The 14,024-nt window shown below is 37.4% G+C and overlaps 1 protein-coding gene across 1 annotated transcript in view; it reads right to left on the reverse strand.

The window, feature by feature from the left end:
* The window catches only part of VWC2L (von Willebrand factor C domain containing 2 like), a 63,287-nt gene that overhangs the window by 32,523 nt on the left and 16,740 nt on the right, over nt 1–14,024 (reverse strand). The window contains exon 3 of the mRNA XM_014066277.2: nt 11,295–11,424. Coding sequence (XP_013921752.1) covers nt 11,295–11,424 — 130 coding nt within the window. The remainder of the gene's footprint in view (nt 1–11,294; nt 11,425–14,024) is intronic.

The raw sequence follows: 14,024 nt of genomic DNA on the forward strand, positions 1-14,024 counted from the left end.
TCTTCAGAGAAGAAGGATGCAAAGGGAGATATACTAAAAGCAACTATGAAGATTCATTGCACTGTACTGCAATTTGAAGGGCCCCGTTTTATAGTTCATCTCCAGATCAACATGGATTAAGCATACGGTACCTTTCTTAGGAACCATCCTCACAATGAATTGCTAGTTGAAACAACACAATAGATGCCATTAAATAAAATGAAAACTTTAAAAAAAGGATTGTTCTGTCAGGTTTCTTCCCAAATAATACCATACCCCTAACATATTGGCAGCTTGTATTAGTTACTAGAGGCAGATAGGTGTGTGTGCGTGAGAGAGAGAGAGAGAGAGAGAGAGAGAGAGAGAGAGAGAGAGAGAGAGAGAGAGAGAGAGAGAGAGAGAGAGAGAGAATGAATTAACCACAGATTTGTATAGAAAACAATTATACCCCAAACCACCATAGATTAGTCAGGAAGTTGAAATGCTTTGTTCCCCCAGAAAGACTGACTTCACATGTCCATCTAAAACTATCTAAAAAACCCAAAACATCATGTCCTTTTCTTCGTTTTAGAAAACCCAGAATGTAAAATTACCTACCTGCCAATGCCCTGCGGCCATTTCTAAAAGAAAGCTGGAGAGGAGAGGAGAGAGAAATGGCTTTTTACTAGGACTGTGCAAAGCTTCCACAAAGCTTCCCACAAAGCTTCCCTTGAAAGGTGCTTTGCAGAGCAGTGTTGCCCAGCCTCCTTCTTCTAAAGAGGGAAGCGGGAATCCCAGATGACTTCACTTCCTGTCGCACTAAACCTGAGCATAAACCCCCTGTGGTGCTTCCAGTGACTACAGAGAGTAGCTTCCCTGCCTGGACAATGCGCAGGACGAAGCCCCTTTTCCAGAGTTCCTGGACATCCCACAGGGAGAAATCAAACAGAACATCAACACAAAAATAGTAATTCAGTATTGTACACTGTGGGTTGTGTGTCCTTCCAATGTGGAAGATTTTGCCATCCTCATACTCAAATCCATGGTTCTTCATTCAGTCATGCATTTCAATTTATTGGAATGCAAATCAAGAGTTTATTCACATTCTTTACACTACAATGATTACTGTCATATAATGTTCATATATTCAACCTATATTGCGCAATAGAGGGAGAAGCCCATATTACACATTTTATTTAGCTATTTTATTAATAACATTTATCTGGCTACCCATCTCATGGAAAGTGATTCTGGGCAGCATAAAACAATCCAATAAAATAATAGATTCAAGTATCTCTTTGCCCATTTATACCCTCAACACAATGAAATTAACCGGCTGCTTTAGAACATTGTTAGTTTGGTAAATATTAAGAAAAATCTTTCATTAAATAAGGCTCAACATTTTATGCTACAGTTGTTACAAGTAACCAATATCCACTTTAGCATTTTTTAAATTGTCAGTAATAAAGAATACCATAGATTTAGATTCCATTCAGCTTTTAATTCAAATTGTAAACAAAACTGAGGAAGAGCTCAGGATCTAACTCTGTGGCACTCACCTTGATACCTCACTCAACTTTAATGTGTAATCATTAATAAACATGCTATTTGTAATGATTTATGCTATATATTATATTTGTATTCTGTTTTATGTTGTGAGTGACCCAGATCTGCTCTGGAGTTGAGTGGGGCCAAAATCAAATACATCAATAAATGAATTTTATGAACCAGCTGTGAATTCACTTTATTATTATGCCAAATACTTCACATCCAACTTTCTAGTTTTGTTCCATGCAACGGATGTTTTGCTGAAATAAAGAGGTGTAGCACTGTTATAATTGATTAAAGCTTTAGGTTAGATTGAGATCGGTTCCAGCAAGCCATTTTAAGAAATCCAGGCCAACTTCTGCATTGTTCTCTAAGCGCTTATTGCTCAATCTGTTTATAATTGGTTCTAAAATCTTCCAAGATATAGATGACAGAAAAGCCGTCTCCAGTTAAACACATTTTCCTTTTCTCCCACCATTTCTCTATTTCTCCTCCAGTCATTTATCATTTCCTAAAGAAATGGAAGTATCAGTTATACCAACAGCTACTTTCTACAGAATCCTAAAATGCTTTCATTTCAGGTTTACACTCAGGATGGCCTAGAGATGTTTCCTGAATATGCTTCCATCACAGGTTTCAACCCTTAGGACTTCATGTTGCTCTTCCAAGTGTCTTGGTCGAGGAGGGAGCCTTGAACAGCTAAGTTCTGATGCTGTCTAGTCTTTTATTTTACCATATAGAAATAAGTTGGTTTTCTTGTTCTTTCTTTCCTTCCCTCTCCTGTTCTCAGTCTTAGTTCCCTTGCGCCCGTCTTCATAGTTGTAGGCTACTGTATGTCCTCTCTTCCTTGAGACCCTGGCTCTCTTTCCAGCAGATCTGGTTTTTTCCCCTAAACTGTCACCACAATGGCTTTTTCTGCTAGCCCCCATTTTTCTCTCTCATTGTATTGCTTTTTATTATTATTGATACTTCATATTTTTTTTAGGAATTACATCTTAATGTCAGTTAATTTTCCAAGTAACTTTTCCTGATGTGGAATCCTGATCGTTGTTCTGAATTTATATAAAATCTCTTTTTTGATACACAAAATATATTTTTGACAAAAGAAACGGTAATTCTTCTTTAAAATTAAAAGCTCAGAATTCCATGTGGTCATGATCTCTTTCTCCAAATGCTCCTAAAAACCCTGGGATTTACTTGACTAAATATTCCCCCTGTAGGCTAGCTTCTGGTCAAATATCCCCCCTTTTTCTTCCCACCTGAAGAAAATGTTGCCTACAAGACCAGACGGATATTTTCTGGAAAGACCATATTTAGCAGAATTAATATCTTAATTATCAAGAAAATTTAAATATTCCAAAGTCCATGCTTCTGCAAATTGTTTTTGGAATTAATTGTTCAGTTGTTTTGGTTGGGTGGTTTTTAACATTTACTGTCATTCCTACTGCTTTTATATGTTCTTCTACTTATTGTAACCCAGATGTTATTTTTAACTTTATTGAATAGTGCAATTGCTATTCCCTTTTTTACTGTTGATGAGACTGATCACATCAGATTTCTGTAGTACCTAATAAGCTGGACTTGCCTTTTTGTGATAAGAATTTAAGCTCATCTTGTTTTCTATAACATGAGCATCAGTGAATAGAAAATTAAGGTCATGAATGTCATAATTTCATTTTCTTTCTTTCTGACTCACATTTCATTGTGCAGTTCACAATGTCTGAGCTCTTTAGCTTACTTTTACTCAGTCCCTCTGAAAGATCATCATGGTAGTCACCCTAATCAAACCCTCCATGTTTTAGCACAAACATTTTTTTCCTTGTGAGGTGTTGCTACAGTCATAGAAAGGCTCATATTTCCTTTTCTTTTCAAGGTCCAAGATTAGCTCCTTATATTCAAAAGATTTTCCCATAAGAGCTCCCCATTGAACTTTTCCCATGAACTACATCAGCTCCTGTTAGATGCCCCTGATGGTTCATTTCTTGGCTGCCTTATACCCCATTTACAGTCTATGCTTAATCAGGAAACTCACTTTCACTGTCATTGCTTCAATTAACCTCTTCCTCAGCCTGAATACAGTAATATATTAGTGGTTTTTTTAATTGCAGAGAACTCTTAAGTGTAAAATTAAGGCCAAACTAAACTAAAAGAAAAAATGAAATGCACTATTGGTCAACGTAGGTTTGTTAGTGTTTATTACTAAGCACTATGAAGGAGGGACAATCCAAATCTGATTCAAACTCCTTTTTTTCTACCTCTTTCTAAATGTGGATTCACCCAGCTTGTACTTCATTTACTCATGAAGGAAAGGACAACGAAGCTTTCCTATCAGAGCAAATTAAAACCCGGGGGAAGGGAATTTGAACTGGGAGCTATGCCAGTACAAAGGATTAAGTCTTGGAATCTCAACCTGAATTCTTCCACTGCAGCAACTAATTCATAAACATAAACCAGGAGAAATTCCTACTGTGAGGGCACTCCATTGAGAACTTCAAAATGCTCATACTGCACATGTTAATTAATTGTGTATTGTCTCTGCTAGTCAGCACTATTACACTTGAGATGCACACAGTTGATGCACAACCCCTGCATGGATGGGCTCTAATCTTACAACTGTGCATAGCCACAAGTGCAGCAGAATGAGCAATTTGCCTATTGGGTCAGTACTTCGTGTTGCCCTGACATGCTTGAAAGTAAACGATCAGTTACAGACTGAATGGAGATTTGGGAAAGTAATGAAATGAAATGGAACTTGGAACATGCGAGCTTTTGTGTTTGTTTTGTATAAAAATTAAAATGGTCTCCTTTTTAAGGATAAGATGGAGTTTGACTGGGCTCTGGGGCCCCTTCACAGGATAGCTGAACTGATCATATGGAAAAAAGAAAGATTGCGTGCTCTTGAGAATCTTCAAAGCAAGATGGGAGGTTCAACAACTTCCCACAGTAACCTGACATTTGTATAGTTTTCTGTGCTTGGCAATTTATAAATAAGAGGCCTAAAATCAATCCTGATGTACTCAAAATAAATTATTGGCCAATTAATTGGCTGCAATATTTTTGAAAGCAGTTTTGCCAAACTGCATAGTATAGTACTGAAAGATAATAACTAATTATTAACTAATAATAACTTTCTAAAATTAAAATTAAAGAACCCATCCAGATATGCTAGGCTTGAGATCAGTGTATAGAATATGTGGAATAGTGTTCTTCTACCTTGAAGGAAGGAGTAGTAGGCCTTCTCCTGAAAAAGCCATGTCTTATCTGGCTATGCTTGATTTCTTCTAGCTGGTATCCAACCTTGTGAAAGGCATGAAAAGTAGTTCTCACATGGTCCAAAGAAAAAAGACTAATAACACATGATGTCTTTACTGCCTACTCCAAATATTATTTTGCCGTTTACCTAGATTGGGTGCAGAAAGGACATTACCATAAAAATTTGAACATTGATCAATAGAATTTGCATTTACTATTCATGGGTTGCTGGGATTGTTCTGTGATGCCTTCTTGGTTTTTCAATAGCAAATTGCTTATCCACAGGTTTCCAGATGTGTGCTTCTATAATAATCTCAACTGCAGCCTGCAGGAAGAAACTGATGGATGGTTTAGTTTCCTTTCAATCATGTTTCAGTTCCAGGAAAAGGACTGAAACTATAGCAGCCGCTCATTGAGAAGATCAATGAGAGGGGATCTTGATGTTGGGAATGCAATTATTTTAGTCCTATTCAATCTCTCATTAGCATTTTATATGATCAACCAAGGTGTGAGAGTTGTCATGAGGGTGGGGACACTATTTTGCAGTAGTTCCACTCCTCCCTGAATTCCAGTCAATGCCACTGGCAGATAACTTTTCCTGTATAAAGTATGATATTAATTAATATCATACCTATTCATATGCTGATGATACATAATTACACATTTGAATCTCGGACCAGGTAGGAGATCAGGTAAATGTTTGGAGGCAGAAATAGGCCATATGGGATAAAACAAGTGAATTCCAGCATAATTGAGCTGTTTTGCCCAAAGCTGTCAGGGTTAGTCACAACCCCTATCTTGACTCTGGATCGAGATGCACTTTCCCTGGAAGAAGAAATCCCAGTTTAGGATCTTTCCTGGACTCGTGGCTTCTCTTTGAAGAGCAGGTGAAAGATGTGGCCAGGGAAAACTTTGCCCAGTTTTGGCTAGTAAATCGATTGTAGCATGTTTTGAAATGGGAGGCAATGGCCTTCATGATTCAAAACGAGATGATTGTTTGGGGCTGCCTTTGAAGAGAATCCAAAACTACCACTGGCCCAGCTTGCAAGGTGGCAGGTGGCAGCTATTTCAGCAAAGATGCACCCATGATATTCACGTTGCATTTGTTGTCACTGTGCTTCTGAATACAATTCAAAGAGCTGCTTTTGACTTATTGAAAGTCCAAGACTTATTGAAAGTCCAAGATTCCCATGACCCCAAACAGTTTCTTCATCCTGTATTCAGCTACCATAGGTCCCTCTTCTCAGGGAGTTCGAGGATGGGGGGCTCAGGAGAGGCTTTGCCAGACGCAACACGGCCACTTTGCAAATAGTTGCTTCATGGATTTGGGGAACTTGAAGAGACTATTTTTTGTGACTTCCTTTTAGGATGTCTTAACCGATTGTAATTATTTTACAAGGGCTTTTGGCTGCAGCCTGTAAAATTGGATGGGTCTTATTTCATAAATTACATATGAAAATAAAAAAATAAAGCACAATCAGTTACCGTATGGCTTTCACCTCCCAGCTCCTTCTCCTTCTAAGCAACTTGCTTGACAAAAACAGCACTGGTATTCAGGAGCTTGCAGTGAATTTTGTAAACTTTTGGTTAATCTAATGAATTTGGATTTTAGATTGTTTTTCTCTCATGTTTAATGATTTTATTATTGTTTCTTTAAAGTCGCCTATCAACTGTTCTTTTGAAATCTAATTTTCTGCATCCAAGGATTATCCACCAGAAGGCAAAGCTTGCATCTAATTGTTTTTACAAGGAACCAACTAGGTTCCCTGAGCCTTTACAACAAGTAACTTATACAATTCAGGAAGGTTCCTTATCCAAGTGAGCAGATAAATCTTAAGCAGCATTTTAGTTCATGTGGGACAGATCTTCAAGGATGTTTATATCCTGTCAGTATGATGCCTGCATTACTCATGAATCACGCAACACAGGCTCCAGTCCCTTTTCCTCACTGTTATCTTCTAAAAAGTCAGATTTGTTTCCTGATAGTTTTTGTAATGAATCTTTGGGGAAATTGTACCATCTGTGCACTGCTGAATATCTTGTCTTCCAATATTGTTATAAATGTTTGTTAGTTTACTCGGGGTTGCTGCTCAGAAAAATCCCACGTTCCCTTTATAAATTTAAATCAGATGGGGAAGTGAGGCTTCTTTCCTTTTTTCATTTCTTGAATTAGGAGAAATTGACTAGATTAAATCATATTCTCCAACTGGAAAACTCACTAAAGAATTGGCAAAATGCTAAGGTCATAATGGGAAAACAGGAGCATCCTGATCTCTATCGGCCAGATAAGCTGATGAGGAGCCTGTGGGATGCATCTGCTTTGGGACGGTGCAGGCAGAACCTCGGAAGGGATGAACACTTTTGACTTACATTTTCACAATAAATACTTTTCTCCCTGAAAGTTTCCCTTCCATTCTTCATTTGTGTATATTTTGATGTTGGGTTTTTAAAAAAGGTTTCAGTACATTAATATTACACTAAAAGGAGTTGGGATGGCAAAATATTTAGGGATTCCTGTTACAAACCTTGGGGAATAGAAAAGAATTGTTTCTTTTCATTTAAAAAGAAGATTACATTAAATATTCTGGAACAAAGGAGCAGCTGTTCAAACTCAGGCACCTTAAGCAAACAGAACAGGGAATTAAATGCAAATACAACTGCCATTCTAACTTCCAGTTTGAACTTTACTGACCAACCAAAGACACAAGAGCTGTCTAGAAATGCTGACTTCAGAATACAGAATAACAGAGAGTTGGAGAGTCCAGAGGTCCCTACCCCTTGGGTGATGGTCCACCCTCGGCTCTTGAGCCATTCAAACTGGGCTGTGGGGCTGGCGGGTGAGTGTGTACATGCATCCACATTTGCATCAGCAGCAGTCAAGTGCATGCCTGCATGCTCCATTTGCACAAGTGGCTGGCATGCAGGCCTGTCACTTGCATACGTGCACGTCACACTTGCCTGCCACTCACACAGAACCATCCCCTCTCCCCCCCTCAGCTGGTCCACAAAGCCAGAAAGATTGGTGACCGCTGTTCTCGTCCAATCCCCTACTCAAGCAGGAAACCCTGTTCCATTTCAGAGAGATGGCTGCCCAGCCTCTTTCTTTAAAAGCCTCCAGTGATGGAGCAGACACACCTTCTGAAGGCAAACCATCCCACTGATTTATTGTTCTCCCCATCAGGAAATCCCTCCTTCGTTCAATAGTTCCAGGGTGTATTTATCATGGTCGTGTTCTAAAGACAGTGGATTTTGCATTGGCCTTTGGTCTAAGGCTGAACCGTATGTCAAATACAGGAAAGAGGCTCCAGGGTAGATTCTGCTCTTAAGGTGATTTTAGTGATTAGAAAATTTAGTTTAGAGTTTTGAAGAAGACCTTCATGTTTGCTTCCTTGTACATATACTATGACATAATGTTTTAAACTCTAGATTAAGACATAGCAAACCCCGTTTTAATATTGGAAAGGACCAGGACAAGCTGTTGAGTAATGACTAAGTCCTAATAACTATGGTGCTTTTTAATATATTGCTCTAAAGATTTCTTTAATCAGATTGCAATTAAAATGATACGGTCTCTCTGACTCATTAATCATGTATCAATTTGGATTGCTGATTACTAATGTGAATTGTACCCCAAGGGTAAATACCTATTGAAAAGGAACTTTCCTAAACTTGTAAACCTATCAGAGAAAGCGAGCCACAGTCTCAGGCATTTGTTAGATGCTCTTTTGTTTTCTTCTGCTACATTAATCCAGGATAGAACAACATGTGATGTTGACATTTGTATTCTTTTAAGGATTTTTTTTTGCAAGAATTCTTTTTAATTCTCATGCTGCCAGCCAAGTCTAAGAAACGCTCACTCTGGAGGAAAATGTTCCCCCCCCCCCTTGAGTCAGTAAACTTTCTCATGGAGACAAAGTCAAAGTAGAATCCTGAAAACGTTTTATTTCAACCTTTTATCCAACATGGAAACATTTTATTTTAACTTTAAGTTGAAAGGCTCCTTTGCACAGAGCACTGGTTTGTGCTCTTCTACACAAACCTTCTACACAATTCACTAGACTTGCAATGTTTCCTCTCAGTGGGAATTCCAGGTGCAGGAATTTCCCAGGTTTGTAAGCTTCAAATCCTAGAATTCCACTGCCGATACGGTCGTTGATGAGAATTCTGAGATTTGATGCCCACAAACCTGGGAAGTTGCTAAAAAAAGCTGGGAAATACTGCACTAAAGAAAGTGAGATCCCTAGAAAATATGTTTAGGAACAGAATGTGATGTAATTTGCAGCAAAGGCAGCTCCTGAGATAAAATTATTTTGTGGCCCAAAGAGAGGAAGAAATGAGAAAAAGAAATGATAAATGTTTCTTTGTAAATGTTACAAAGTTGATTTTGGGGTTCTCAACCAGAAATTTAATCAATTTATTAACAACATTTGGCACACACTATTGCACTGCTGTGACTATTGATTGCTTTTAACCACACACTGCAAACACCCCTGTGTTTCTCCCTCCCTGCCTCACTGTGGTATTTTAGATCAACAATTGAACAATCTTCTTTAATACTGTCATTTGTGGCAAACTAGAAACAAATCACAACTAAAATTCCATGGAAGGTTAGGGATCAGAATAACATGGATGATACTATTTATTCCACTTGGGATGAGAGAAAATATACTACAAGTAACCCAGTTGTTTCCCAATTTTGCCCATATCCTAGAGCAGTGTTTCTCAACCTTGGCAACTTGAAGACGTCTGGACTTCAACTCCCAGAATTCCCCAGCCAGCATTCGCTGGCTGGGGAATTCTGGGAGTTGAAGTCCAGACGTCTTCAAGTTGCCAAGGTTGAGAAACACTGTCCTAGAGTAGCTTAGAAAAAACAATGGACAACCATCGCTGGCATTTGTGACATTAACTTTTTTTTAAAATCACAGTAGCTACCCTGTAAGTTTGAACTTACGTTTTGGAGAACATTATATAAATGGATGACAGGATTATTTAGACCGAGCGACGTGGAAGGTCTTTGAGCTCTGGTAGAATTAAGGGTTAGATGCTCTTTTTCCAGATTGTTCATGCATTGCACTCTATGGGAGCTATTTTCTGTATAATTGTGGTTCCAACTGAAACTGTTTTATCTGTGTAACGTACGTTATAAATATTACTTCATATAATAATGGATCTGCCCAGGCAGAGAATATAGCATCATAATATAAACACGTTAGAGGAAAAATAAGGGCCAGTTTTCCTATGGAGACCTCCAAGTACTTTACATTTGAATACGTATTAAGGTAAACAAGTTGTTTCCCTCTTAGAAGTCACACTTGTGTGATTTCATTTACACAGCCCATCTGTGAGGGAGGTGGGTGATTTCAAAATTTGATAATAAAATAAAATAATGTTTCTGACACTATGTACAATCTACAATTCTAGGAGAAATACTTCAGGTAAAGTACTTATAGAAATGGAAGGTTATCTTTGGCTGGTTCTATTTTACTGCGGAGTCTGTGGGTCATGGAGATTCTTTGGAATGGAAAAAACAATTGTTGAACTAGAGATGCATTCAAACATCAGTTCCAATTTAAAAATCTTTAATACACCATCATCATCATCATTTAAATTATTGTAATTAAGGAGCAAATAAGTATATGTTTTAAAAAAATTTAGGAACAGGATTTTTACTAACGAGATTACTTAGCACAGATGCAACTGGATTTCGTAACAACTAGGAAAGTCCCAAATCCCTGAAGTTCTTAGCCTGCTTGCTCTGTCAGGGCCGCTTTGCTCTAAGCTTATGTGACACGACATTTAGCAAAGCCAAAATGTGATGTAATTTTTATAATGAAGCCCCGTTTGGGGTATGGCTTCAAGCGGCAATAGTGATCACATCACTGGATTTTCATAAGCAGCCCTGTTTCCCCATTCCGCTAATATGCAGACTTTTTTCCTGCTGTGATGGTAAGCTAATTAAAGGATTAAGAACACTTGGAAACACAAATTTCCTAAATATGCTTGCTAGATGTCAAGGATCAGTAATGGGGAGCAGTTGTGCTCCTTCAGGTTCCTGGGAATATCCCTGGATATAGCCAAGGTCAATTGGAGTCACTGCAACATTTGGAATATAGATCATTGGAATGACATATGAAATATTAATTTTGATTAACCCAGTTATGATATAAACCTGTGAATGCTTATCAACCCTTTATCAACTATTTATTCTAAATAGCTTTTTAGCTATGGAAAATAATAATTTAAAAATCTTATTTTCATAATCTTTAAGATGGCTCAGCTAAATTTCAAGAGCTTTCCTGTGTCGTGAATAGTGATTTCTCTCTATTACAGTTACAAAATCTAGTTTTCTAATCCCCAATTTCATAAACCTTACCAGATATTTTGGTGCATATGCCAATGGAGAAGGTTGCCCATCATTCACATACTCTTTGTGAGTCTACAAATAATAGCTTTTCCTAACGAAGCTAAGTTTCTAAGTGTTGTCAAAACCTTTAAAAATCGGACGACATATTTCTTTTTATGTATTGAAAGCTTACCATTTTTGCAGACTGGACAACACTGTTCTGGCTCATAGACTGGGTTGACACATTCAGGGACGGCACAATCTGCTACAACACAGTGAACTTCATTGCTGGGCTCACAACGGCACCATTCACATGGCGAGGGCTGGGAACAAAGCTCAAATTAGCCCATTTCAACCCTTCCGGTAGTTCAGTAAACAAAATATACTCTAATCTTGAGTTATACATTTCATTTAACTTTTTCATTGCACATCTCTGGAAATACAGTGTATGTATACTGTATAATGTTATAAAATGGCCTTTATTTTATAGATAACTGTTGGGGTTTAACACTTACTTATAAAAGATTTTTCCTAAAGCTCCATAGCAATCTTTGATCCTGTTGCCTTTTATGGTCATGGAAGCTTCTGACTAGTTTAAAGGCCTGGGAGTTCACATTATGTGGGACCAAACTTGGTTTATTTATTGCTTGTGTTTTAACCCCTGAAAGCTACCATTCTTCTCCTGCAACTGGCAGGAATGCCATGCTGCCCCCAACTAGACATTGTTGGTGACATTGACATTGAGTTTCAAAACTAATACTCCCAGATCGATGGATTTATCAAGCCCTTCTATGTTTGTGACTGTACATCTTTCAGAAATTAACTAATTGACTAATTGTGTACTGTATGAAGAAGTACTTTGGTCTATTCGAAAGCTTTTAAGGAACCGTTTTGGACCTAGCCTTCTGAGAGAGGAAACTTTCATTTCCATCCACTTTCTCCACATCATGTGTCATTATCTACGCTTTGATCATGTCCCCACAGTTAGTCTAAGAAGATCTAGAGAGTCCACAGAATCTTCTTCAAGGAGCTCTGTAATTCTGTAAATGACCCCCCAAGACTGATCACTCCAAGGTCACAAGGAACCACGGAGTGGAAGCTCTTTTCCATTGGAACTGTGTTTTTGTAAGTGCAGACAGAATGCTGCTTTCACCAAAATCACTGCAAAGGCTTTCAAAGAACAGCTTTAAAAATGGCAATTACAAACTTTTCAGTAAAAAAGGATGAAGGTTTAAGCTGTATTATTTATTATTAATTAATTAAATCTTTTAAAGGAAGTGGCAGAAAAGATTTCTTAGAAACTTGTGCTGCAGTTGTCCAAATATATTTATTTTAAACCTTGGTTTCTAAAGTCCCCATAATTTTGCTGACTTTCAGAACACAGTTCTAATTAATTTCTTTCTTTTGAAAAGTGGATTTAATTTAGCAGTTTCATGAATCTGAATGTTGTAAAGGGGGTATTCTTTAGAGACCCCTAATGCCTTCACTTTCCTTTGTTAGGAATGTGAAATCAATCAGTTTAAGCATGCAAGAATACAAGATCATAAAGGGATAAATCCTTTAAAACTTCATTGCTCTAATATATAGGGGGGAAAGGGAAAAATTGAAGTATAATGGAAAGTATAGAAAATGGAAAAAAGTGAAAGCAAAAAGCATAACATTATAGACATATGTAAAATGATAAACTTCAAGATTAAACCATGGTCTGGTGGAAAATATTAGATTTTTCTCCATCTGGGTGTGATACAAGCTACAATAGGGAACATATTTCATTACTCCAAGTTTTAAAATTGGGTGGCATTAAAAAAAGCTACACTCCATGAAGTGTAAATCTATATTTCTTCATATGTTGTTAAGCCTAAATTTTGAAGGGATAATGATATTTCTGCTCATGAATATTAACAAAGGAGAGGAGAAATAAAGACAATGGATTGGCAGCAACATAATAATAATGTTTTTCTCCCTTATGTTAAAATTCAGATTGTGTTCTTTCCTTTTTTGGGGAAATGACAGCTTACACTGGATCTTTTGTTTGTACACTTGTACAATCTTCTACTAACATGGATTTGGAATCGTTTTGCAGTATATGTTTGTCCATACATGTTTTAGAGGCAACCGTAAGACAGTTATTATTACCTGAACATTGCAATGGGTTGTTACAACTATTGGAAGAAAACACCATTTCACATAAAATCTTATTGGGGGGAAATGATGACTCTGCTACATCCAAAGCCCAGGGATATGACTCCCCCTACCCTTCAAATGTTTTTCTTTTCCATAACAAGTCTTGGTATGCCATGCCATGCTATGCCTCCCTTAAAAAAATAGAGGTAATTATGTATGGCAGGAACATAAAGGAGTTTTCTAAAAGAATGTTTTGAAATATTTTAACTGGATAGACATCTTTGTATTTCATAGTATAGCAGCCAACAGAATTCCTTTGCTGTACTTTGAAATAAAAAGCAGGGATTACTATCTGAATTGTCTTGAATAAAAACATCTAAGCAAGTCTCCAAATTGCTCTAGGTAATCCATACAACTAGTTTAAAGGAATGTTTTCCAAAATAATGAACCCTAGAAGTAAATATCTCAATTCTTGAAAGAATGGCTTTGTTCTGTTTGCTGATTGCTAATTGTGTAAGTAGGCTATTTCCAAAGACCAAGCCTCAACTTTTCCTTTTGATAGTGCTGGGCTAATCATTATTCTTCTATGTCAGCACTCAGGAGAAGGCCTTTCTTTTTCATTAGCAATTCTGAATGGTTTTGCAAACTAATCCTGAATTTGTGCAAGCAAAAAGACTTCCAATTCATTTCAGAAATGCTCTCAGTTTCTCATGAATTGGTCCCCTAAAACCTCATGTCAACCCTAAAATTAGCTGCAGTATTTAAAGTTTCTCCAACTTTTTCTCACTGTTAGCAGTTT

Source organism: Thamnophis sirtalis, unplaced genomic scaffold (genome assembly GCF_051295495.1).
Source record: "Thamnophis sirtalis isolate CommonGarterSnake01/CBP01778 unplaced genomic scaffold, rThaSir2_p1.2 scaffold_1, whole genome shotgun sequence".
Taxonomy (NCBI): Eukaryota; Metazoa; Chordata; class Lepidosauria; order Squamata; family Natricidae; genus Thamnophis; species Thamnophis sirtalis.